Source organism: Scylla paramamosain, chromosome 16 (assembly GCF_035594125.1).
Source record: "Scylla paramamosain isolate STU-SP2022 chromosome 16, ASM3559412v1, whole genome shotgun sequence".
Taxonomy (NCBI): Eukaryota; Metazoa; Arthropoda; class Malacostraca; order Decapoda; family Portunidae; genus Scylla; species Scylla paramamosain.
The window spans coordinates 17,980,879-18,008,699 of NC_087166.1; the positions used below are offsets into that span (position 1 = coordinate 17,980,879).

General features: G+C 39.6%; 2 protein-coding genes across 6 annotated transcripts in view; one reads left to right on the forward strand and one right to left on the reverse strand.

Moving 5' to 3' along the window:
* LOC135108118 (alpha-L-fucosidase-like) overlaps positions 1-27,821 on the forward strand; it is a 114,744-nt gene that overhangs the window by 80,413 nt on the left and 6,510 nt on the right. For both annotated transcript variants that reach the window (XM_064018815.1, XM_064018814.1), the window contains exons 5-6: positions 5,201-5,402; positions 5,592-5,732. In XM_064018815.1, the coding sequence (XP_063874885.1) occupies positions 5,201-5,402; positions 5,592-5,732 (343 nt within the window). The remainder of the gene's footprint in view (positions 1-5,200; positions 5,403-5,591; positions 5,733-27,821) is intronic.
* LOC135108116 (uncharacterized) lies at positions 13,020-19,038 on the reverse strand. 4 transcript variants are annotated; one of them, XM_064018813.1, is made up of 4 exons: positions 18,324-19,038; positions 13,818-13,884; positions 13,608-13,702; positions 13,020-13,386 (listed from the first exon to the last, which is right to left on the reverse strand). In XM_064018813.1, exons 1-3 carry the CDS (start codon positions 18,616-18,618, stop codon positions 13,609-13,611), a joined length of 456 nt encoding a protein of 151 aa, XP_063874883.1. In that variant the 5' UTR covers positions 18,619-19,038; the 3' UTR covers positions 13,020-13,386; position 13,608. The 4 variants fall into 4 exon arrangements, 2 of the variants coding, with proteins under 2 accessions (XP_063874883.1, XP_063874882.1); XM_064018812.1 differs by lacking the exon at positions 13,020-13,386 and having other exon boundaries at positions 13,395-13,702; positions 18,324-19,024; XR_010272152.1 differs by lacking the exon at positions 13,020-13,386 and having other exon boundaries at positions 13,618-13,698; positions 13,818-18,845.

Here is a 27,821-nt window from a genome sequence, read left to right on the forward strand (position 1 = left end):
GTGAGCTGATGCAGTTCAGCAGCAGAGGACCTAAATAATAAACTGCGTAGTGAAATTTACCCCCTTCTAAGGTCCTGACAAGCCCTGCTGTCCGGGAGGCAGTAAACGACACTACTCGGCTTGAGGCCATAACACTCAGGTCAGGGTTCCCAGTCTCAGGTCAGGGTTCCCCAGTCTCAGGTCAGGGTTCCTTCCAGTCTCAGGTCAGGGTTCCTAGTGAACAGATGTGTTTAGTGAGCAGTGACCTGACGCTAATATAGCTGGCTAGTGTAGACATGGCGCCTTGTGTTGCTGAGTCGACTGGTTGTGTTAGTTCTCCTGTTCTCGAGGCCTTCGTTGCGAAGGTCTCAGAGGTGGAGGATGAGTTCCATCGAAGGATCTCGGTGGTGCAGGCTGAGTTTCGTGAGAGGATCTCAGACCTACAGGCTGAGTTCTATGAGAGGATCTCAGCTCCTGTGGGAGGGTCGTGCCCCACCGTCACCTTACCTAGTAAGGCGACGGAGGAGCAGTGGTCGGTTGTGTGCAGGGGAGCCAAGAGGATGAAGGTCCTCAGGGCATCTTGCGTGGAGACGATGAATCCCCTCAATGTGCTGGAGGAAGGGAAGGAGAAGGAGGTGGACAGGGCGGTAGGAGGCAAGAAGGAGGGGGCAGATGCAGTTACCCTGCCCCAAGGTAGAGTGCTTGTGTTTGGTGATAGTCAGGTTAGGCACTTAGATAGTGCGTTCTGTGGTAGGGATAAGAAGCGTAGGTCGAGGGTGTGTTTGCCGGGGGCCGGGATAGGGAAGGTAGCTGATAGGCTAGACACGTGCTCGGAAAAAGATGGGACCAAGCCCATTGTTTTTCTCAGTGCGGGAGGGAATGATCTTGGTAAGGTCAGGAGTGAGGAGTTTATCAGGAGGTTTCGACAGGCTTTGGACAGGATTAGGGACAAGGGAGGGATCCCCGTGGTATGTGGTGTCTTGCCGAGGAGGGGAGTTGGTGCTGAGTGGCTGTCCAGGGCTATTACAGTGAATTGCAGGCTCGCGAATGATTGTAGGAGTAATGGATGGACATTCATCGACAACTGGGACCTTTTCTATGGTAGGGACACCTTGTACGCCAGGGATGGAGTGCATTTGTCACGCCAGGGTGTTCGTGTTTTGGCCGAAACACTCGAGCGGGAGGTAACTGCACTCCAGCACTTTTTTCGTTAGTCGGGAGGGAAGAAGGGGTAGTGAGGAGAAGGCGAGGGGCAAATTAGTTAAATCTAGAACGGTAGCTAGCTCAGGGATGGTGAGAAATAGCTTAAGTGTTTATTACACAAACTATAGAAGTATTCTGAATAAAATAGACTTGCTTAGAGGAATAGCGAGCGTAGAGAAATTTGATGTAATTGCTTTAACTGAAACTTGGCTAGATATGTCAGGAAAAGTATTTAATCCAGAGGTTAAGATAGATGGGTATACAATGTTCTATAAAGATAGGGAAAACAGGAGAGGAGGAGGCGTCGCGTTATACCTTAGGGACACATTACAGTGTTGTATGAACAATATAATTAAAACAGATAACAAAGCAGAGTCGATATGGGTAGATATTAAGGAAGGATCGCAGTCAGTAGTACTAGGGGTAGTTTACAGACCACCGACCAGTACAGAGGAAATTAACACCTCACTGTGGCAGGAATTAAATAGAGCAGGCAGGTACAGTCAGGTATGTGTGGTAGATTTTAATTTTAGGAATATCGACTGGAGTCTGATTGTAGGTAACAAGGAAGCAAAGGAATTTCTTAAGGTAATTCAGGATGATTTTTTTAAAACAGGTAGCCCTAGAACCCACAAGGGGGAATAATATTCTAGATTTAATTCTTACTAACAGGGAGGAAGCAGTCACGCAGGTAGAGGTTGGAGGACAGCTAGGTAACAGTGACCATAGGGAAATTAGGTACAATTTAGAATGGGAAGAAACTGTTAGAAACAAAAGCACTAGTAAAATACCTGACTTTAGGAGAGCAAATTTTGAAGAATTAAAAAGGTTCCTCCAAGGAGTGGACTGGCAAAGGATGCAGGGTGAGGTTAGGTCAGGGACGGAGTTCAGAGAGATGAGGCAGGATGAGAGAGGTGAGGTGAGGCTCCGGAAGGGAGGAGGAAAGAAGAAGGGGGGAGATAGGTGTGAGTATGTTGGAATGTCAGGTCATGCTGAAATGAGAGAGGTGAGATCGAGGCGAGTAGATGAGGGAGTGGAGAGGATGGTAGGGGAAGAGATGAGGGAATTAGGTGAAGTAAAGGTAGATGAATTGTATAAATATTTCGTAGATAAAGTTCATACAGGTCAGTTAGCAAATATCTCGTATAGAACAATAAGATCACAAAAAAATGACCCTAAATGGATGACTGCTAGGTTAAAGTATTATATAGGGCGTAAGAGAAGTATATATAAGAGATTAAGGGCAGGTGAAGAAGTTTTAAGGACACAATATAATGAATTAGTTAGAACAGTCAAGAAGTTAACGAGGAAAGCTAAGGACAATTATGAATTAAAGGTAGCCAGCCAGACGAAGACAGACCCCAAGGGATTTTATCAGGTATACAGGACGAAGAATAAGGATACTGTAGGTCCATTAAAGGCAGCAGATGGGGTGCTGGTTAGTTCTGGGGAGGAGATTAGTAAAATTCTGAATGAATATTTTCTAACTGTCTTCACCCAGGAAAACATGCAGGATATGCCAGATAGTGAACAGGTGTTTAGAGCAGATGAGAATGAGAAGCTGACAGATATTTCCATAACATAGTGCAAGAGGAGATAGATAGGCTAAAAAAGTTCAAGTCACCAGGACCTGATGAAATATATCCCAGAGTACTCAAGGAATGTAAAGAGATTATTAGTGAGCCGTTAGTTTCTGTCTTTAGGAAATCACTGGAGTCGGGGGAGGTACCAGTAATGTGGAGGCAGGCTAATGTAGTACCCATCTTTAAGAAAGGAGATAAAATTTTAGCGTCTAATCATAGACCTGTCAGCTTAACTTCAGTTGTAGGCAAAATGTTAGAGTCAATAATAGCGAGAAACATTAGGGAACATTTAGACAAACATAACTTGATAAATCAGTCACAGCATGGCTTCACGAAGGGGAAGTCTTGCCTGACAAACTTGTTAAGTTTTTACAGTAAGGTGTACGAGGCGGTAGATAATGGTGATAGTTATGATATCTTATATCTGGATTTTAGTAAAGCATTTGACAAGGTACCCCATCAAAGGCTCCTGAGAAAGGTTAGGGCACACGGGATAGATGGGAAGGTGTTAGGCTAGATAGGGTCATGGCTTGGTAACAGGCGACAGAGAGTGGTAATAAACGGCTCGAAATCCGAGTGGGGTCATGTAATTAGTGGGGTGCCACAGGGATCAGTATTAGGGCCATTGTTATTTCTAATATATATCAATGACTTGGATAGTGGAATTAGTAGTGATGTTAGTAAATTTGCGGATGACACAAAGATAGGTAGATTAATTAGGTCAGAATCGGATGCCATCGTCTTGCAGGCAGACTTAGATAGAATGAATGAATGGACGGATAGATGGCAAATGCAATTTAATATCAATAAATGCAAAGTGCTTAGTGTAGGTAGAGGAAACCCACACAATAGGTACACAGTAAACAACCAAACTTTGGTAGGTACAGGGTACGAGAAAGATTTAGGAGTTATAGTTAGCTCTGAGCTCCGTCTAGGGAAACAATGCATAGAAGCCAGAAATAAGGCAAATAGGGTACTAGGATTCATTTTTAGGAGTGTTAAAAGTAGAAGGTCGGAAGTAATATTAAAGTTATACTTGGCGCTGGTCAGACCTCATCTAGACTACGCTGTGCAGTTCTGGTCCCCACATTACAGGAAAGATATAGGTCTATTAGAATCAGTACAGAGGAGAATGACTAAAAGGATACAGGGGATGAGGAGTATTCCTTACGAGGCGAGGTTGAAGCTGTTAAATTTACATTCTCTAGAGAGACGTAGGTTAAGAGGGAACCTGATAGAAGTCTATCAGTGGTATAAGGGTTATAACAAGGGAGATGTAAACAAAATTCTTAGGGTCAGCAACCAGGGTAGAACAAGAAATAACGGGTTCAAGCTTGAAAAATTTAGGTTTAGGAAGGAGATAGGAAAAAATTGGTTCTCACATAGAGTGGTAGATGAGTGGAACGGGCTCAGTGGTCATGTAGTTAGTGCTAGGACACTAGAGAGCTTTAAAAGAAGATTGTACATGTTTATGGATGGGGATAACAGATGGAAATAGGTAGGTGTATTTCATACAGGGACTCCCACGTGTAAGCCTGGTCGCTTCTTGCAGTTTCCCTTATTTCTTATGTTCTTATGTTCTTATGTACTCTGTTGGGTAGGAGGAAGACTGTCACGGTGGGTGGAAGCTGAACAGGGTATTATACCTTAATCATATGTGTGTTATTGTATGTTAACTGTTTTTCTAGACGTGATTGTCGATTCTTCTGGAGCTGTGGGTGTTAAGGGTTGTTTGGTGGGTCGGTGCTGTGGGTCGGTAAAACAGTCTGGCGACCTCAACTTAATGTGACCTGACTGTTGTGAATAGGGTGCAGGAGTCACAAGTTACCTTGTACACCCGTCTGTGAGCCCTGCACTGAGTCCACTTATGGCGTTGCTCAGTGAAGCTAGTCCAGGTGTGGCAGTTTGAAGGGGCTGAGATTTGTGGTCATAACAATATATATATATATATATATATATATATATATATATATATATATATATATATATATATATATATATATATATATATATATATATATATATATATATATATATATATATATATATATATATATATATATATATATATATATATATATATATATATATATATATATATATATATATATATATATATATATATATATATATATATATATATATATATATATATATATATATATATATATATATATATATATATATATATATATATATATATATATATATATATATATATATATATATATATATATATATATATATATATATATATATATATATATATATATATATATATAATAAAATTCTAAAGCATTTAAGAATACAAGTCTTTCTAATGCTGTGAATATACATGTCGTAATAGAAAAGAGGGTATTTGATCACGTAGTAATAAGCACAGTCGTTATTTTGCCATAAATTTCAATGATTTTCATTAACCTTCACTCTACAAGGTAAACAACTACGAGCCAGAGATACTCTGGTCTGACGGTGACTGGGAGGCACCAGACTGGTACTGGAACTCAACAGCTTTCTTATCGTGGCTTTTCAATGATTCACCAGTTAAGGACACGGTGGTAGTAAATGACAGATGGGGTAAAGGCATCCCTTGCCATCATGGCTCATACTACACGTGTGCAGACCGCTACAATCCAGGTACGTATTCAGACATCATTACTATTAATATTATGGCCAAATGTATGAAATTTCCATTTATCATAGGAATATTTTATCATCACTTTCTTTCCATAAATTGTTAGCTAGTATGAAGCATATAAATTATCAGCATAAAAAGATTTTAACAGGTCAGTCTTTCGCTTGCACCTAACGCCAACATTGCCATAGGTATTTTGCAGAACCACAAGTGGGAGAATGCAATGACAATCGATAAATCTTCATGGGGATACCGTCGAGAGGCAAAAGTTAGTGATTACCTAACGATCCACGAACTGCTCACTACTCTTGCACAAACTATCAGTTGCGGTGGTAAGTAAAAGCCTTCACACCCTGACCTCACTCAATAAACCTGGGTAATAAAAGGGTTCATTTTTCTTTCTTATGTATGTTTTTGTTGCCCTTGGCCAGTGTGGCCAAGGGCAACAAAAATCCAATTAAAAAAAAACCCACTGAGATGCCAGTCCAATAAAAGGATGCAAAGCGAGAGTCAAAAATTGAAGGATAAGTGCCTTTAAACTCCTTGACCATCTCAGTTCTGTCTCTTGCTAATTTCTTCGTGTTTTGAGTGTCCATCTTTGTCAAATGCTACTAGTCTGAAGACTCACAGCTGAGAGTTCAGTGTGTTAGAGGACTATTTATATTTGAGCGGGTTACAATTGCCTTCTCTCTTCCCAGGCTCCACCAGCGTTATTAGGGTTTCGAGTCTGTCTTTGGAAGACTACAGATAAAGTGTTCTTGGGCAAGCGTGTATGCTATCCTGCTGAGTGTGGGTGGTCAGCTTGTGGCCGGTAGTTCACATGGTATTATACCTTCATTCTGTGTGTTGTCTTGACTGTCTAAGCTCCTTAGCACGTGACCTGATGAGTTCTTTCTCAGCTTGTGAAATAAGTTGGCAGTTGTTATATCTCCTTTCTTATTGATAGGTGAAACAGGGTGACCACATTTGCAGGCAAGATAGCTGTTTACGACTAGTGGGTGCCTGTATCCGTTTTGATTGTGTCTCATATTAGGCTGCAAGGAAGATAGCCTAAAGAAAAGCTGACCTGGGTAATGGTAGCTGTGAGCGGGCATGATTGTAGCAAAATTTGGCTACCTCGCCAGAATTAGCTGGAAGCTCTCGTGGCCATGTGAGAGAGACAGTTCAGTATTGTTTGTTTCTTTGTTTTTTGTGTGTTAGTAGTCAGCCTAGACTATGGAAGAAGAAGATTGGTAGCAGGTGTGACTCATGACTTAAGGCCCCATTTCTACAGGAAGTGGCAGTGTAGATTTGGCCCAGTTTTTTTTTTTTTTTTTTTCAAACACATAGCCCTACAAATAGTGTTAAGAGTCGTCCTATCAGCTCCACGCATATTATGGGGAAAGCTCTCAAAGATAAGGAATGTCTGAGATGAAATCTAAATTGAAGATGAGGAGAATGGAGCTGGAGGAGGCTATATAAGCTACAAGGTTTGAATTGGAGGCTGAACAGGAGAGAGAGAGAGAGAGAGAGAGAGAGAGAGAGAGAGAGAGAGAGAGAGAGAGAGAGAGAGAGAGAGAGAGAGCTGAGGAAGCTTGAGTTGGACACCGAAGCTGATATGAGGAGATTGAATGATGAGGAGGCTTAAGGAATCCAGGAAACTTGAGGTATAGAGAGAGGAGGCTGAGAAGAATAGAACATTAGAGTTAGAAAAGACTTGAATGGAGGTTAATTCACTTCATGGTAATCGAAGAGAAGTAGTGAAGTAAGATAAATTATAGAGCCAGATTGTAAGCAGCTTAAAGCTAATACCTGAGTTTGATTAAAAAAAAAAAAAACAAGGTGACAGAGTGGTTTAGGAGGTTTGACAAGAAGGCAGTAGTGTTTGGCCTTAGGTGCGTTGGTTTGGCTTTGTGGTTAATGTTGAAAGGCAAGGCGTAGAAGTTTATGACAGGATGTCATTAGATGACTTGGAAAATTATGATGAATTTAAGGCTGACATTCTTAGAGCCTATGAACTACGGCCCGAGGCCTATAGGTTACAATTCCGAGGTAAAAAAAAGGCCTGGTGACTCTTACCTCGATTGTGCTCGCTACATCGAGGAGACTTTCGAAAAGCGAGCAGGTTATTTCCTATTTTGAGTTGAAGTTAAATTGATGTTTGTTAATGTAGCTGAGGAAATTGTACCATTGCTCCGAAAAAAAAAAAAGTTTAAGACCTTGAAGGAAGCGGCTATGTGAGCAGATGAATATATATTAGACCACAGACCTGTGTCTCGTTCGATAAGCAGGATGTCTGCTGGCGCCAGTCACGGTTTGTCTGGAGGAGCGGCTGGCGCCGGTCTGGCAGGAAATCCATGCTACAGTAGTGGCGGTGGTAATAAGTCTGGAAGGATAAGTTCTGTTGGTAGTAAGTCTCAACCAAGCCTCCAAAGGAGACAAATTGGGACCATGGTGCACAACACTCCCAGATATAAATAGCATGCAGCCCAAGTGTCGTTATTGTAAAAATACCGGGCATCTTAAGTTCAACTGTCCTAAACTTGTGACTGCCACGGCTTCTAAATCTCCCAGTAAGCCACTGGCCTTTATTCTGTCTCATGACCTCCATTATGGGAAACGCCTTGTAGTGGTGGGGGGACTTGCCTGTCCCCATGACATAGCGAGCGAGGCTAAAGGAGGCTACGGCCCCGGCTCCGCCCTATTTAGAGAGAGGAGGCTACTCATATCAGCAAGATTGCCAGTACGGGTCATTGGAGTCGCTCACCAGAGGAACCACCTTTTGAGGTCTTCCTGAGTTTTTTTTTTTCTTCTTCTATATATGTAGGAGGGACACCGGCCAAGAGCAAAAAAAAAAAAAAAAAAAAAAAGCCCACTAAGATTCCGGTCACCAAAAAGTGTTCGAAGCGGTAGTTAATAATTAAAGGATAAGTGTCTTGAAACCTTTCTCTTAAAGGAGTTGAAGTCAAAGGAAGGTGGAAAAACAGAAGCAGGCAGAGAGTTCCAGAGTTTACCAGAGAAAGGAATGAATGACTGAGAATCCTGGTTAACTCTTGCATTAGAGAGGTGGACAAAATAGGGGTGACAGAAAGAAGATTGTCTTGTGTAGTGATGCTGTGGGAGGAGAGGAGGCATGCAGTTAGTAAGATCAGAAGAGCAATTAGCATGAAATTAGCGGTAGAGGATAGTTAGAGATGCAACATTCCGGCAATGAGAAAGAGGCTGAAGACAGTTAGAGGAGAGGAGTTGATGAGATGAAAAACTTGATTCCACCCTGTCTAAAAGAGCGGTATAAGTGGAAACCCCCCAGACATATGAGGCATACTCCATATATGGGCGGATAAGGCTCTTGTACAGAATTAGCAGCTAGGGGGTGAGAAAAACTGGCGGAGAAGTCTCAGAACGCCTAACTTCATAAAAGTTGGACGTCTATGAGAAGACGTTAGAAAAGTGCAGGCTGGTATCATCAGCGTAGGAATGGATAGGACAAGAAGTTTAGTTTAGATCATTCATGGATAATAGGAAGAAAGTGGGTGATAGGACAAATCCCTGAGGAACACTACTGTTAATAGATTTAAGACAAGAACAGTGACCGTCGACCACAGCAGCAATAGAACGGTCAGAAAAGAAACCTGAAATGAAGTTGCAGAGAAGGATAGAAGCCATAGGCGGGTAGTTTGGAAATCAAAGCCTTGTGCTAGACTATCAAAAGCTTTATATATGTCTAAGGTAACAGCAAAAGTTTCTCCAAAATCTCTAAATAACCAAGACTGAATAAGAAAATCCAGATCATCAGTAAAACGGTCTTAACGGAACCCATTCTGAGGATCAGATAGAAAGTTATGAAGTAATAGATGTTTAAGAATCTTCCTGTTGAGGATAGATAAAAAAAAACTTTAGATAGGCAGGAAATTAAAGCAATAGGACGGCAGTTAGAGGAATTAGAACGGTCACCCATTTTAGGAACAGGCTGAATGTAGGTAAACTTCCAGCAAGAAGGAACAGTAGATGTTGACAGACGGTGCTGAAAGAGTTTGACTAGACAAGGTGCAAGCAGGGAGGCGTAGTTTCGGAGAATAATAGGACCCATTCAGGTATATAAACCTTCCGAAGGTTTAGTCTAGCTACAGCATGGAAAATATCATTGTGAAGAACTTTGATAGATAGCATGAAGTAGTCAGAGAGTGGAGGAGAGGGAGTAACAAGCTCAGAATCGTCCAGGATAGAATCTTTAATAAAAGTCTGAGTGAAGAGTCTAGTTTAACAGGGGGTTGTAGGATCCGGACCTGAAAAAAAAAATCTTCTTTTATAATTTTCTGCATTTTTTCCGCTTCTTTTAATATATGTAACGTTTTGATATTTTTTCTTCTTATGTAATGAGGTCTTCCGTAATGAAATTCCACTGTTTCGCCTTCTGGGAAACATGTATGATAATTTCCCACGCCCTTTTTTTTTTTTGACACCCATTTTTATTTACTTTCCTATAAAAATCTACGATTCTCCCGCTGCGTACAGCATTAGAAAGCACGAAATTTTAGTTCTAACTATTTTTCTCAGATTTATATATGAAGAATATAATAAAAATATATAATTATTTTTTTTCGCAAATAATCAATGTATCTGTATCAAATATATTTCGTATTAATATTTTCTTTATTTTAAACAGTTAGGTACTGGTTTTTACTTAGAAATATGGCCAAATATAACAAACAAAAATTATCTTCCCCCCTCGGAAATTAAGCATGAAATCATGAATCCCTTTACGCCTATGTACAAAACTAATTGAAGTAACTAAATGAAACTATAACCATTTTTTTTTTCAACATATTCTGATGTATATATCATGTGAAATTCAAGTTCCTAGCTGCAATAGCTTAATTATAATATCCCCTTAAATTAAATGACACAATATCTCAATTGGGATATAAAAATGATTTCCTCCGTTGTTATTCTTGTTGGACATATGTGGGCTATTATGAAACTATACAGGGCGAACAAAGTCTGCTATCGAATTTTTTTGTTTGGAGTTGATTTTGATTTTTTGACTTTTTTTTCTTTTTTTTTTTTACTTTTCATCGAACAAAAAAAAAAAAAATATCGTACAAGAAAAATCGATAGCAGACATTATTCTCCTATCTTTCCTGATTAAAATGTTTTTTTTTAAATTAAAGAAATTGGTCTCTAAATAAGGGACGAAATACAAGATGAACATAGGCAATTTAACATGGGATTGTGGATTTTACAACCCCCTGCCCCCTTAAGAGATAGATGTGATAGGAGTGCTGCCATCTAGTTGAAATAAACGAGGAAAAGAAGAAGCAAAGTTGTTGGAGATGTTTTTGGATAGATGCAAGAAGTCACGAGGCGAGTTAGATCTTGAAAAAAAAAAAATGATACTTTCTATTACTGAAGGATGTTTTGGCTAGTTGGAGAACAGACTTGGCATGGTTCCGGGCAAAAATATAAAGTTTATGAGATTCTGGTGATGGAAAGCTCAAGTTCCTTTTGTGGGCATCGTTTCTATCATGTATAGCACAGGCTGTGTTAAACCAAGGTTAGGAAGGTTTAGGTCGAGAAAAAGAGTTAGGAATGCACGCCTCCATGCCATACACTATCACCTCTGTTATGTGATCAGTACACAGAGACGGGTCTCTCAAACAAAAGCAGCATTCATTCCAAGGGAAATCAGCAAAATAACACTTCAAGTCTCCCCAACAAGCAGAGGCAAAAATGCCAGAGGTATCTCCACTTAGGGGGATTCTGAGGAGGGATTGGAGCGATAGAACAAGATACAGATGTGATATTGTGATCGGAGGAGCCCAATGGAGAAGAGATGGCAACAGCATAAGCAAGAAGATTAGAGGTTAGGAAAAGGTCAAGAATGTTGGGCGTATCTCCAAGACGGTCAGGAATACAAATAGGGTGTTGCACCAATTGCTCTAGGCCATGGAGGATAGCAAAGTAGAAGGCTAGTTCACCAGGATGGTAAGTGAAGGGAGAGGAAAGCAAAAGCTGGTGGTGAACAATAAAGTCTCCAAGAATTAAGATCTCCGAGGAGAATCAGAATACGCTACTTTGGAAGTTAAGAAGTCAAAGATTTTTCTTATAGTCAGAGGAGTTAGGTGAGAGTTATACACCACAGACAGATTTACTTTCAGAATGACTCTGTAGTCGTAGTCAGATGGTGGAAAACTCAGAAGATTCAAGAGCGTGGGCACGAGAGCAGGTTAACTCTATTCTCTGCAGCATAGGTTGAAAACGTCCCACCCTAGCAGAATTTTTTTTTCTAAATGAAAGAATATATATATATATATATATATATATATATATATATATATATATATATATATATATATATATATATATATATATATATATATATATATATATATATATATATATATATATATATATATATATATATATATATATATATATATATATATATATATATATATATATATATATATATATATATATATATATATATATATATATATATATATATATATATATATATATATATATATATATATATATATATATATATATATATATATATATATATATATATATATATATATATATATATATATATATATATATATATATATATATATATATATATATATATATATATATATATATATATATATATATATATATATATATATATATATATATATATATGGCAGACGAATACCAATGATCAATTAGTTCACTGCCGATGGCCACTTCCTTGCCAGTCATACGATCAATTTCCCGTGTAGATTTGTGTTTGTCTGTGTGTGTGTGTGTGTGTGTGTGTGTGATATTTTATTTCCTTTCCTTATTGGGGGTCATTGATCGCCTGATCATTCACATTTAGACAGTGTGAGCAGTGTGTTTCTTTCCTGTGAGTGCTAAGTAAATGCAGTAGCTGAGTTTAGTATTGTGATGACACGAAGCGTGAAATTAAAACTCTACGAAAAGTTGCACTAATTTCGTGTGATATGCACGGCGGAACATTTTAGAGACGGGAGGCATTTTTTTTAAAGGTCTCTCTCTGTCTCTCTCTCTCTCTCTCTCTCTCTCTCTCTCTCTCTCTCTCTCTCTCTCTCTCTCTCTCTCTCTCTCTCTCTAGGTCATGTTAATCCCACTATTGTCGGTTTGTATGATTTGAGAGGTCGGGTGAGTTTTGAGTGGCTAAGTAGGAAATGATTTCAGGCGGAAGTTGTTATGGCAACAAGCGCCTTCCGGCCGGTACTCCACCTCCTCCTCCCCCTCCAACCGAAATCAGCTGATTCTGATTGACAAGTTCATCAATAAAGGTCTATATATATGCTATCTATGAATCTAGAAGATAAGATGTCAAATATGTGATGAAAAAGGAAATTGTGATATCATAATAATGCAAAACATAATTATATATATATATATATATATATATATATATATATATATATATATATATATATATATATATATATATATATATATATATATATATATATATATATATATATATATATATATATATATATATATATATATATATATATATATATATATATATATATATATATATATATATATATATATATATATATATATATATATATATATATATATATATATATATAAAGAGAGAGAGAGAGAGAGAGAGAGAGAGAGAGAGAGAGAGAGTCATATCAGGAAATGACTAAATTCTTATGTAGTACCCACCGAAAGTGAAGGTAAGAAAAATGTATTGCTTCTGAGTACAGTCTCCCCTATAACATTAGGAGTTATCAAGAATGATGGTGCAAGAAACCCAGCCACATATAATAGTTCAGAGACACAAAATCTCGCAGAAAGACAGTGAATGCCCTAGCATACATTCTCGACACTGCCAGGGTAAATTCAGAGAGTTTATACAATTAAAACTAATGTCGACCCTAGAAAATGTACATCACTTACTGTTGGGGATTCCAAATGTGTAATAAACCACAAATCGTAACAGGTGTTTATTGCTTGAAGTGTTTCGACCTGCAAACATGGGCAAATCAATACACATCCACATATCATAGTACACCCAGTTCAATCCCTCACAATGGTACCAAGAAAATAACACTTCATGTAGAGATTCTGACATCCGTTACAATCATATCCCAAATATAAAAATAAAGCAACAATCAGTATACAAAATCCAACTAAACTTCACTTGTATATCACTCATAATACTCAATAAATTCCCATAATGTACTCACTTCAGTGGCCCACACTGACGCTCTTCGAATCCCCGTAGCACACCTGACATGTCACCCCAACTATCATCCAGTCCAGGGCGTCCTCACAACTCTGTCTGGCAACAATATATCCCTTGTACATTACCCTATCTTACTAATACATCCTCTATTTGTAACCTTCACCAAATTATACTAATCACAGCACATAGCGGGTAAATAAACACAACTAACCTGTAGCACGGAGGACCAACCAACACACCAACCGACATGAGGTCCAGGGCGTCCCTACATTCTCCGTCTGGCAAACAATAATATCACTTGTATTACCTTAGCTACTAAACACATCCTTTGCTTGTAATCTTCACCACAGTATACTAATTCACAGCACAAGGTATATAAATAAACACAACTAACCTGTAGCACAAAGGACGACCCAACACAACAACCCACAGTACATTGGTGGGCCGGCTTAGACAACCCGCCAGGCCGACCATGTTCACAGGTAGTGGGTGAAACAAAACACCACAAAGAAGCGTACCAAACTTCTCCCATTCAAACAAAACACAACTTACATTTTCTTTAACACAGATAACAAAAATATATTGTATAAATAAATAATAGATGGTTAACATATCATTTTAATGATACACTCCACCCCGACCAAAGTGAACATACAATATACACAGGTAGTACATAGAATGCTTTGGTACATGTAGATAAATCATATCTATAATGATCCTACACGCTCATCATCACTCTTGTTCTTCCTTAGGTAATAACACTATTAACCTATGCACTGACCTACTCATGACTTTGTCTGTCACCCCATCATATCCTTTACCTTCCTTGACTATCTTATACCTTAAGTCTACATCTCTTACAGCACCATCACGACCTGGATCTGCCTTTATTACTTGAGCTAATTTCCCGGTTCTTCTAACTGCATTAGCATCTTGAACTAAAACCACATCACCCACTCTTACATTTCTCCTATTAGTGTGCCATTTTTGTCTTACTACCATCGTTGGAAAGAAATCTCTCTGCCATTTTCTCCAAAATTCAACAATTTTCTGAATAAACTCTAATCTTTTTTTATGGTCTCCATCTGATTCATATATTCCCTGTGGACATTTTACACTAGCTCGTCCAAGCAATAGATCATTAGGGCAGAGGTAATTACCAAGTTCTAAATTAAAGCAAGGTTTTACCCCTATGGGTCTTTCATTCATCATACTGGCTACATTAAATAAGGCTGTCTGAAGTTCACCAAAAGTTAATACTGAATCCCCAATTGCAATACAAAGATTTCTTTTCACTGATTTGATAAGGGATTCACTGGCACCATTGTACCACAGTGCATCACTAGGTCTATTATATTTCCAAGTAACTCCTTCATTTTTTTCCAATTCTTTCAATATTCTTTCCAGCTGCTATCAGCTGGCTCCCTCTGTCAGAATACAGTATTCTGGGTGCACCCCTGACTGAGATGAATCTTTGATAAGTTGCCATGAAATCACTTGCACTTTATCCTTCTGCCAAATCTACATAAACTGCCCTAGTAACTAAGCAGTTGAATATTACCCCATATACCTTACCATGAGTTCTCCTTTTAACAGTGTCCTTAATATTGAATGGTCCAAACAAATCGACAGCAGTATGATAGAATGGTGGAGTTGGCTTCATTCTTTCTTCTAACACCTGACCCATACACTGGTTCTCAGTTTGTTTTGAGAGTTTTCTACATGTGACACATTTATCTTTAATTGACTTTATTAATTTCCTGGCTCCCGGCACCCAAAACTTACTCTGTAACTTGGCCAAGGTGGTTTCAATACCTGCATGATCTCTACTATGTAAGCTGGACACATACAGTCTAGTAACTGGGTGGTTAGCTGGTATCAACATGAAGTGATCTTGATTCCAGTTTTCCTTTAACCATTTTGATATTCTTTGACCCACTAAAATTACTCCATTGTCAGATTCCATGATGTTGATACTATGATTCTCATGTTGCCCACTTACTATCCAATGCTTCACATGAAAGTTTCCAAGAGATATTACATGTTCTGCTCTTTGTATCAAATCAAAAGCCTTTTCTACCGTATCAATGGAATAGAGAATATCATCAACATATGTGTTGTTTACAATTATGTTATAAACTTCAGGATCTCCTTTACCAAATTTTTCACTAGTATGCCTTAATGCTAGCACAGCTATGGTCCCACTCGGCCTATCCCCGAAAGTCACTGAGGTCAGAGCATAGTGATCAGGTGGTTTGTTACTGTTTAAATCTCTCCAAAGAAATCGGTGTGTGTTGGTCCAGTGTGTTGATTTTCACAGAATGATACATTTTTGATATATCACCAGTTATGGCAACCCTTTCCTGTCTAAATCTTAGCAAGACTCCAATCATGTTGTTAAGAACAACTGGTCCTTTTGCCCAAAAATCATTAAGTTTTTTTTCCATGTATGATGAAGATGAGTTAAATACAATACGCAGAGGTGTTGAAGCAGAATCTGGTTTCAATACTTCATGATAGGAAATGTAGTGAATTGGGCCATTGTATGACTGCATTTCCTCTTCACTTAATTGTCTCGCTACCCCCCTTTTCACCATGTCCTTGATTTCATTGTGATAACTCTGGGCATACTGGATATCCAATTTTTTCAGTCTATTTTCTGTAGTTTTTAATCTAGCCACAGCCGCTTTTACATTGTTCTTAAGATATCTCGGGTCCCTTATCCAAGGATAGCTTGCTGTCCAATACTTCCCTTCTTCATGATATACTAATCCCTCCTCAATCAATTTCAGTTCTCTTTCTTCCTTAATATTGACACAGTCACTTACAGGGCAACCCTTACACAGGCATTTAAGGCATCTTGTGTCACACTGCACCCCACTCTCCTCTAAAGCAAAGAATTTATCTAATTGTGACTTAAGTTTATCTGTAGGTTCTACCTTGATCTCATTGAGGCTTATTGAGCTTGACACCTTGTGAGTTCTCACAATCACATGGTTCGTCGTGCTCCCTGAGGCTGTTATTTTGCTGTGTCTGCCACGTATACTGAACCCAAATGGATTCTCTAACAATTGAAGACCTTCATTAGTCTGAACAACTTTAGGCAATAATTCACTGTAATTGGCCCCAATCAGCATGTCAATCTCACCACAAGGGCGATTAATATCATGGTTTGATACTCCTACAAATAACTCCTTAACTCCTGACACATCAAATTCATTGATTTTAGCAGATATTTCCTCTATACCAATGGCATTAATTTCCCATACATGCCCAGTCCTATCAATCAGTGGTATGCAATATTCTTTGGTAGAATGATGTTCAATTACATTGCCAACCTTGATCATGGATAAATTCACATCCTTGCCCTTCAAACTTAGTTTTTCTGCCATACTGTGTGTCACCAAGGTTATGTCAGAACCTGAATCCCACAGTACTGTTATAGGTTGAGTGTTACTGTACACAGTACTGATATTCAATAAGGTGTTCAGAGTGTTTGCAGATACTGTATTATGACTAGCACCTTCTTCCTGTTCAAAATGCACCAGTGGATGATGATGACGGTTACACACACCTTGACCCCTGATCCTGACATCACACAACTTGTTTGTATTACAATTCCATGCCTGATGATATCCCTTTAAGCATTTAAAACATATTCCATTGCTTCTAGCTAACTCAAACCTCTCCTTGTTGCTGAGATTCTTAAATTTATAACAATCAAGAGTATCATGGTTCCTGGAATTGTGAATCCAGCATCCTCCCTCATTATTTCCAGTCTTCAAGTGGGTACCTTTCACCATCTCCGTCAAATTTACAATACATGACTCTAACTCTTTATTCTTTAGTTGTTGCTCTTCCTTCATCTGTTTTATTAGTGTTACCAGATCTGACTCCATGACCTTGTCAGCTGAATTATTTACATGATGTACTGAACTTCTATCACCGCCAGTAGATCTGACACTAGAATTAATATACTCCAATACCTTTCTCTCCCTTTGCAGAAATTTCAATAAAGTGGGAAAGAGATCACTAGTAGCAGATACTTCTTCTGCCTTTATTACCCACTCCCTCTTCTGAAGTGTGGGCAACACCTTCTCAATATGACTGACCACATTAGCAGTATTAAGTTCCTCATTCAAGTTTATATTTTTCAAATCTAGCCAACACTGTTCCACCTGATCCACCATCCTTATAAATCCTTTGGTATCACCTTCATTGATCCTTTTCAAAGCCCTAAGGTCACTTATTACCAAGTCCACCACCTTTCTTGCATTTCCAAACTTGTCATCTAACCTTTCAAACATTTCTTCATAATTACCTTCTGCACCTCTGACAGTCTGAAGGGCATCACCACTGAGACACATTTTCAATGCATACGCATCTTCACCATACACACTTTTGACTAGATTTTTAAAGTCCTTCTTAAAACGAGGGTACTCTCTTAAATTCCCATCAAATTTAGGAGGCTCAAATGCCTTTATCTTCACTTTAGGCTTGACACTGTTCTGTATGTTTTCAATGTTACTAATTTCTGTTAGTCTTTTCTTCATGATTCTTTCACAATCTAGCATGTATTCTTCAGCCTCCTTAACTAACTTGTCTTCTAATTTATTATCACACACATATTTTAATATCACATCATTACTGTCTTCTAGGTGTTGAAAGGCCTCAGAAATCTGTTCATAGCTACTCTTCAATACTGATACTGGCTCACCTTCCCGTACACCCTCATCCAGCAGGGTCACCTTTCTTGTGAATTTCCCTTTGGCAATGGCCCTCTTCCTCTTTAACAATTCCATCTCCTCTTGCCAGCCCATTGTGGTTGAAGTCGAAATGTTGGGGATTCCAAATGTGTAATAAACCACAAATCGTAACAGGTGTTTATTGCTTGAAGTGTTTCGACCTGCAAACATGGGCAAATCAATACACATCCACATATCATAGTACACCCAGTTCAATCCCTCACAATGGTACCAAGAAAATAACACTTCATGTAGAGATTCTGACATCCGTTACAATCATATCCCAAACTGCAAGAGTTAACCAGTATTCTCAATCATTCATCCCTTTCTCTGGTAAACTCTGGAACTCCCTGCCTGCTTCTGTATTTCCACCTTCCTATGACTTGAATTCCTTCAAGAGGGAGGTTTCAAGACACTTATCCACCAATTTTTGACCACTGCTTTGACCCTTTTATGGGACTGGCATTTCAGTGGGCATTTTTTTTAATTATATTTTTGTTGCCTTTGGCCAGTGTCCTTCCTACATAAAAAAAAAAAAAAAGACTCCTCGTACAGGAGTTCATATTGCAATTTTCCATGGCCCAGTGGATGCTCAACCACAAATGACCCCCAAAACTTTTAAAACTCCACAGATAAAGACAAATAGGTCTCCCAAGCTCCTTCCGCAATCCCACCAGAAACGTTCTGCTGACTCCCTACAGTCAACAGGTGTCACCCCTAGAAAGATCCTTCTGGGAGCGTCAGATGACGCTAACCCAGACATAACTACTCATAGAGATTCTTCCACATCCGAAATGGACATAGAGAGTCTCTCCCTCTCTATCTTCCCAGTTGGTTCTCCTCTAAGAGCGAATGATTACCAGCTTTGTCAACTTTGTCTTTCAGGAGTTTCAGAGACTGCGGGTATCTACCCACACACCACTTACTCAATCTCAGGTTTCTGCTTCTACAAGTAATGTAGGACCAGATAAACCTCGTCGCTCAAGTAAGGTACCTAGTCAGGTTGGCAAAGGGAAGCTTCTCAGAAAACCCCCTCAAAATAGTAATATTCACGATCCTGTAGTGGAATAGTCACGGTCTGCATGCCTCCTGGGAGGAAATCCGGTTGATGATCACTAGGTTTTCTCCTGTTTGTATGTGTTTGCAAGAGGCAATGCTCGGGGACTCCACTCACTTTAGTCTTCCTGGATATCATGTTTCCTTCTTCACTCCACTTCCTGGTCAGGGACACCATGGTGGCACTGCCATCATAGAACAGATATTCCTTTTATCCACCTACAAGTTCACGTGCTTCTGGAGGCTGTTGCTGTTAAGGTTCTTATAAATCATTGTTATACATTGTGCAGTCTGTATCTGCCTTCCAATGTTCATATTGAAAAGAATGAGCTTAATAACCATTTAAATGTTCTTCCCACCCTTTTCTTTTATTGGGTGACTTTAATGGTGGCCATTCTTTGTGGGATGACACTATTAACCCTCGTGGTCTTTTGCATGTTTCTTTTATCGAGGATTTAGGATTAGATATTTTTATTCATTTATTTTTTTTTTTAATGGAGACATTACTAATTTTCATAATCAAACCGGTACTTTTGCAACAATAGATCTTTCTCTCTGTACCTTTAATTCCTTTCTTGATTTTAATCTGGCCAGTTTCCTAAACGTCATGTTCCATGGTAGAATGTGAATTGTACATTTCACATTCATTTCAAGAAAGTGTGCTGCCTTTTCTCGCCTTCGATGACATCGTGGGGACGTCCACTGTCTTGAGGCTTTTCGACAAGCGCGTGCCCGTGCTCGCCGCATTTTAGAGGGCTCAGCAGGAGTCATTGAAGAGTTATGACTCTTGCATCACAGGTAACACACACTCACCGAGGTCTTCAACAGAGTCCGCAAAGCATATGAAAAGTATTATGTACCTCCCCATCTATTCTCTTCCATGATGAGGGGACGGTAGCAGACCCTAAGACAGTTACCGACCTGCTTGCTCAACACTCTGATAAAAAAAACTATGGCTCTTCATCGTCGTCACTTGAAATCTGTTGGCGTCAATTTTGCCTCCTCTGGTGGTGAATCTTATAATGTCTCATTTTCTTTGCCTGAGCTACGCATGTATTTGTCCCAGTGCCAAGATTCTTCCCCAGGCCAAAATGACATCCCATATTTTTTATTTATTTTTTTTTTTGCGCCACATGTTCAATGAAGCTTGTATCTTTTTACTTGACCTTTATAATTTTATTTTAAATACCGGTGATTTTCCATCTTTTTGGGGTGTTGCTGTAATTATCCCCATTTCAAAACCTGAAAAAAAGATCATCAGTTAGCGACCAACTAACCATCCAATTTAATCTCATGTATTTGTAAGTTGCTAGAAAAAATGGTAAATGTCGACCGTATGTGATACTTGGAGAAAGGGAATTATCTGTCACCTATTCAGTACATTTTTAGAAAAAAAAAATGAGGTCTGCAACTGATGATCTATTGTCTCTGGAATATTCATTTTGTGTGGTATTTGTTAATAAGCATCACCATGTCACAGCCTTTTTTTGGTTTAGAGAAAGCTTATGACACAACCTGACGTCATGGCATTCTACTTAGTCTGTTCGAGTTTGGTCTCCGTGGCCGACTCTCTATTTTTATACATTTTTTATATCGTCGTTTTTTACGGGTACGGGTTGGTGGCGGTCTGTCAGGAGTTCGCGCACTTGAAGATAGCGTGCTGCAAGGAAGTGCTTACCCTGTCACCCTCTCTTCTCCGTTGGGCTCTCCCGACAACAATCTCATATCTGTATCTTGTCCTATCGCTCCAATCCCTCCTCAGGATCCCCCTAACCGAAGGTGCCTCTGGCGCTTTGCCTCTGCTAGTTGGGGGGACCTGAGAAGGTATTTTGATGAATAATAAGAAGAGAGTGGGTGACAGAACAGAACCCTGAGGAACACCATTGTTAATAGATTTAGGAGAAGAACAGTGACAGTCTACCACAACAGCAATAGAACGGTCAGAAAGGAAACTTGAGATGAAGTTACAGAGAGAAGGATAGAAGTCGTAGGAGGGTAGTTTGGAAATCGAAGCCTTGTGCCAGACTCTACCAAAAGCTTTTTATATGTCCAAGGCAACAGCAAAAGTTTCACCAAAATCTCTAAAAGAGGATGACCAAGACTCAGTAAGGAAAGCCAGAAGATCACCAGTAGAGCGGCCTTGACGGAACCCATACTGGTGATCAGATAAAAGGCTGTGAAGTGATAGATGTTTACGAATCTTCCTGTTGAGGATAAATTCAAAAACTTTAGATAGGCAGGAAATTAAAGCAATAGGACGGTAGTTTGAGGGATTAGAACGGTCACCTTTTTTAGGAACAGGCTGAATGTAGGCAAACTTCCAACAAGAAGGAAAGGTAGATGTTAACAGACAGAGCTGAAAGAGTTTGACTAGGCAAGGTGCAAACACGGAGGCACAGTTTCGGAGAACAATAGGAGGGACCCCATCAGGTCCATAAGCCTTCCGAGGGTTTAGGCCAGAGAGGGCATGGAAAACATCATTGCGAAGAATTTTAATAGGTGGCATGAAGTAGTCAGAGGGTGGAGGAGAGGGAGGAACAAGCCCAGAACCGTCCAAGGTAGAGTTTTTAGCAAAGGTTTGAGCGAAGAGTTCAGCTTTAGAAATAGATGTGATAGCAGTGGTGCCATCTGGTTGAAATAAAGGAGGGAAAGAAGAAGAAGCAAAGTTATTGGAGATATTTTTGGCTAGATGCCATAAGTCACGAGGGGAGTTAGATCTTGAAAAGTTGTGACACTTTCTGTTAATGAAGGAGTTTTTGGCTAGTTGGATAACCGTTTTATTGCTACTGTGGTAAACGGTCACTGTTATTCTCCTAAATCTATTACAGTGGTGTTCCTCAGGGTTCTGTCTTATCACCCACTCTTTTCTTACTATTCACCAATGGCCTTCTAAACGAAACTTCTTGTCCTATCTACTCCTACGCTGATGATACCACCCTGCACTTTTCCACCTATTTTCATAGACGTCCAACCCTTCAGGAAGTAAACATTTCACGCAGGGAAGCCACAGAACCCCTGACTTCTAATCTTTCTATAATCTCTGATTGGGGCAGAGCAAACTTAGTATTGTTTAATGCCTCAAAAACTCACTTCCTCTATCTATCAACTCAACACAACCTTTCAGACAACTATACCCTCTTCTTCATTGACAGTTGCATCCCCTCTTCTACACTGAACATCCTCGGGCTGTTCTTTACTTATAATCTGAATTGGAAACTTCACATCTCACCTCTAGCTAAAACAGTTTCTATGAAGTTAGGTGTTCTGAGACGGTCTCCGCCAGTTTTTCTCACCCCCCAGCTGCTAACTCTGTACAAAGGCCTTATCCGTCTGTATGGAGTATGCTTCACATGTCTGGGGGTTCCACTCATACCGCTCTTCTAGACAGGGTGGAATCAAGAGCTTTTCGTCTCATCAACTTCAGCCTCTCTCTTATCTCCGCAATGTTGCATCTGTAGCCATCTTCTACCATTATTTTAATACTAACTGCTCTTCTGATCTTGCTAACTGCATGCCTCCCCTCCTCCTGCGACCTCCCTACACAAGACTTTCTTCTTTCTCTCACCCCTATTCTGTCCACCTCTCTAATGCAGTTAATGATTAACTCTAATGAGTTAATCAGTATTCTCAATCATTCATCCCTTTCTCTGGTAAGCTCTGGAACTTCCTGCCTGCTTCTGTATTTCCACCTTCCTATGACTTGAATTTCTTCAAAAGGGAGGTTTCAAGACCCTTATCCTTCAATTTTTGACTACGCTTTGGACCCTTTTATGGACTGGCATCTCAGTAGGCTTTTTCTTTTTTATTGGATTTTTGTTGCCCTTGGCCGGTGTTTCTCATATAAAAAAAATAAAAAAAAACACGTGTTTAGTGAGAAATGAACTGACGCTACAGCTGTCTAGTGTAGACATGGCCCCTTGTGTTGCTGAGTCGTTTGTTTGTTGTAGTCGTCTGGTTTTATCAATTGTATAATGGAATTAGTGTACAGGGCACCAAACAGTATAAAGGGAATCAAAATCTCAATATATCAGGAAACAAATAGAGCAGGCAGGTACAATCGGGTATGTGTGGTAGGAGATTTTAATTTTAGGAATATCGACTGGTGCCTGATGGTGGGTAACAGTGAAGCAGAAGAATTTCTTGTGGTAATTCAGGATATTTTATTTTATTTTTTTTTAACAAGTAATCTTAGAACCCCACAATGGGGGAAAAATATTCTAGCAGGTAGAGGTTGGAGGACGGCTAGCTAACAGCGACCATTGTGAAATCAGGTACAAATTAGAATGGGAGAAAACTTTTAGAAGTAAAAACATTGGTAAAATACCTGATCTTAGGAGGGCACATTTTGAGGGATTAAAAAGGTACCTCCAAGGAGTTGACTACCAACGGACGCAGGGGGAGGTAAGGTCCAAGACAGAATTGAGAGAGATAAGGCAGGGTGAGGGAGGTGAGGTGAGGTGTGAGGGTGAGGAGCAGGAGGAGGGGGGAAGGGTACGGTGGGGTCGGAGGAGTGAGAGAAGGGAAGATTTGTGTATGTTAGAAGGTCAGGTCATGGTGAGATGGGCGAGGTGAGGTCGAGGGCAGTAGAAGAGGATGGATGGGGCCGAGATTAAATGATTATGGGAAGTAAATGTAGAAGAGTTGTACAACTATTTCGTTGATAAATTACATACATGACAGTTCGCAAACATCCCTTATAGAGCAATAAGATCACAGAAGAATGAACCTAAATGGATGACTGTTAGGTTAAAACCCTATATAGGGCGAAAAATAATTATATATAAGAGATTAAAAGCAGGCGAAGAAGTTTTAAAGCCACATTATAATGAATTAGTTAGAACAATCAGGAGGTTAACGAAGAAAGCTAAAAACAATTATGAATTAAAGGTAGCCAGCCGGGCGAAGACGAACACCAAGGGATTTTATCAAGTATATAAGACGAAGAATAGAGAAACAATAGGTCCATTAAAGACACCAGATGGGGAGCTGGTTAGTTCTGGGGAAAAGATTAGTGAAATTCTGAATGAGTACTTTTAACTGTCTTCACCGAGGAAAACATGCAGGAAATGCAAAACAGTGAGCAGATGTTTAGAGCAAAAGCTAACAGATATTACCATAACTAAAGAGAAAGTAGAACAGGAAAACGTTTAAGCCACCAGGACCAGATGAAATATATCCTAGAGTACTTTAGGAATGCAAAGAAATTATTAGTGAACCGTTAGTTTCTGTCTTTAGGAAATCACTTGAGTCAGTTGAGATACCAGTAATGTGGAGGCAGGCGAATCTAATACCCATCTTTAAGAAAAGAGATAAAACTTTAACGTCTAATTATAGACCTGTCAGCTTAACTTCTGTTGTAGGTAAAATAATGGAGTAAATAATAGTGAAAACATTAGAGAACATTTAGACAAACATAACTTGATAAATTAGTCACAACATGGCTTCACGAAGGGGAAGTTTTGCCTGACAAATTTAAGTTTTTACAGTAAGGTTTACGAGGTGACACATAATGGTGATAGTTATGCCATCCTATAACTGGAATTTTGTAAAGCGTCTGACAAGGTAACCCATCAGAGGCTACTGAGAAAGGTTAGGACGCACAGGATAGATGGGAAGGTGTTAGACTGGATAAGGTTGTAGCTAAGTGATAGGCGACAGAGAGCTGTAACAAACGGTTATAAATCCGAGTGTGGTCAAGTAATTTGTAGGGTGCCCCAAGGATTAGTATTAGGGCCATTGTTTTTTGTAATATATATCAATGATTTGATAGTGGAATTAGTAGTGGTGTTAGTAAATTTGCTGATGACACGAAGGTAGGTAGATTAATTAAGTCTGAATCGGATGTCACCGCCTTGCAGGCAGATTTAAATAAGATGAACGAATGGACAGACAGATGGCAAATGTGATTTAATATCAGCAAATGAAAAATAGTTAGCGTAGGTAGAGGAAACCCACACAGTAGGTACACAACAAACAACGAAACTCTCATAGGTTCAGGGTACGAAAAAGGATTTGGAAGTTATAGTTAGCTCTGAACTCCGTCTAAGAGAGGAATGTACAGTGGCCAGAAACAGGGCAAATAGGGTATTAGGATTCATTTTTTAGGATTGGTAAAAGTTGAGGTCCCGAAGTAATATTAAAGTTATATTTGGCACAAGTTAGATCTCATCTAGACTACGCTGTGCAGTTCTGGCTCCCATATTACAGGAAGAATATAGGTGTTTTGGAATCAGTACAAAAGGGAATGACTAATAGGATACAGGGATGAGGAGTATTTCTTATGAAGCGAGATCGAAGCTGCTAAATTTGCATTCTTTAGAGAGACGTATGTTAAGAGGGGCCTGATAGAAGTTTTTAAATGGTATAAGGGTTATAACAAGAGGGACGTAAGCAAAATCCTTAGGATCATCAACCAGGACAAAAGAAGAAATAACGAGTTCAAGCTTGAAAAATTTAGGCTAAAAAAAGAGATAGGAAGGAATTGGTTCTCAGATAGAGTGGTAGATGAATGGAATGGATTCAGTAATCATAATGTTAGTGCTAAGTCATTAGGGAGCTTTAAGAGAAGATTAGATAAATTTATGGGAGGGGATGATAGGTGGAAATAGATAGGCATATTTCATACAGGGACTGTCACGTATAGGCCTGATGGCTTCTTACAGTTTCCCTTATTTCTTATGTTCTTTAAATGATTAAGGAGCAGCAGAGAGATGGGGAGTTTACCCCAAGGTGTGTGAGCTCAGTAAACAGGTTGAATATCAGGAAGAGCTTGTATTGTTGAATAAAACTTTATATTGTCCGTGGAAATAGGCGAACAGAGGAGACTTACTGCAAGTTATAGCGCCTTCGAAGTTTAGAGCAGCAGTGGTGCTGCTGGCACATGAATGTCTAGTGGCGGGTCAGCTTGAAATTAGTAAAACAATGGAGAGACTGCGGATAAATTTCTTGTGGCCTAGCATGGCTGGTAGTGTTGCTACTGTACTTGGAAGCTGCCACACCTGTGAGCAAGCCGAATCAATCTAGAACTGGCTATAAATACCTGCTGACCGTGATGAATGTCACAGCAGGGTATCTGAAGCCATATCTCTCTTGAGCACCCATTTCAAGATGGTGGTTAAGGCCTTATTAAGTTTCTTTACTCATTTTGGACTGCTTTCCGAGGTGTAATCAGACCAAGAAGCCAATGTATTTTCTAGATTGTTTGCTCAAAACACGAATGAGTGGGAGATTAAGTATGTTTGTTCCCTTCAGTGCCTACCATCCTCAGTCACAAGTGACCTTGGAGAGGCATCATCAAACCTTGAAAAAATATGTTTATTGCCTTATGTTTAGACCATGATAAAGACTGGAAAGATAAATTTCTGCGGAGCGATGCTAGTGAGGAGTGGAACAAAGCTGGCGACGATGAGTCACCCACCCATCCCTCCCCTTTATCCGTTCTTTATCGCAGCAGAGTGGAACCGTTTCCTACGCCAGTCAGGTTCCTAGCGGACAGAGGAGGCGTAGTATCGCGGGGACGTAATACTGGCAAATAGTTGGGATATATTTACTGTAAAAACCCTCTTCCTCATTTCATTTTCCTTATTTCCTTTTGTTCTATCTTAATCGGTCCCACATATTGTTTAGCTGAAGACTTCCCCTTCATTATAGAGTAATCAGTATGCATCCAACCATTACAGGTTAATCATAATTATTTTTGAAAGACAACTGCTTTATTTGCGCTGGTTAACAGCACAAGAAGAGAGTGAATTAGTGGGTGGAGTGCTACCGCCCCTTTCCCCCACCCCTTCTCCTACTTTGTCATGTGACTTCCTCCCCCAGCCTGGTGAGAGGCGCCGGGTGGGCAGAATGATGCTGCCTCCTTCTTACTCAGCAGTTGTCCAGTTGACTGGCGGAGGAGACATGTGTCTTGTGGCAGGGCGAGGCTTGAGGAATTCGTGTTATATAAGTTTGAAGGACGTTTAGTTTCATATAATAATATTTGTCTAGTTAAAGCAGTAAGCCCCTGCTGATAGTAGGTGGGGAAATAGGTACTTCTAAAAGCCTGCCTGTGAGTGATGTCCCTCATGAGATGAAATCTAGACCACATCGGCCCCTCGATTGTGTGGGTCGGGTATTTGGTGTCGAAGAGCCGTCAGTGGATCCTCTCTCTTTTGTCTGTGGGGTGCTTGTTCGGTGTCTGTAATATTTCCTTGTCTTGTTAAATGTTATCAGGTTCCAGCGTTCTTTTAAGGACTCTAGACTCAGAGGATACCTGTGTCTCTGCGGTGCAGTGGTGTCTGCTTTTTCTTCAAGCTCAGCCGGCCCTGAGTGGCTGTGGTTCGCTTTCTGAGAAGCCGCAGATTGTGTTGCGCAGCAGAAGGGGAAATAATATCCTATGGATGCGGTTGGATTTTTGTCATGTTATTTGTGGG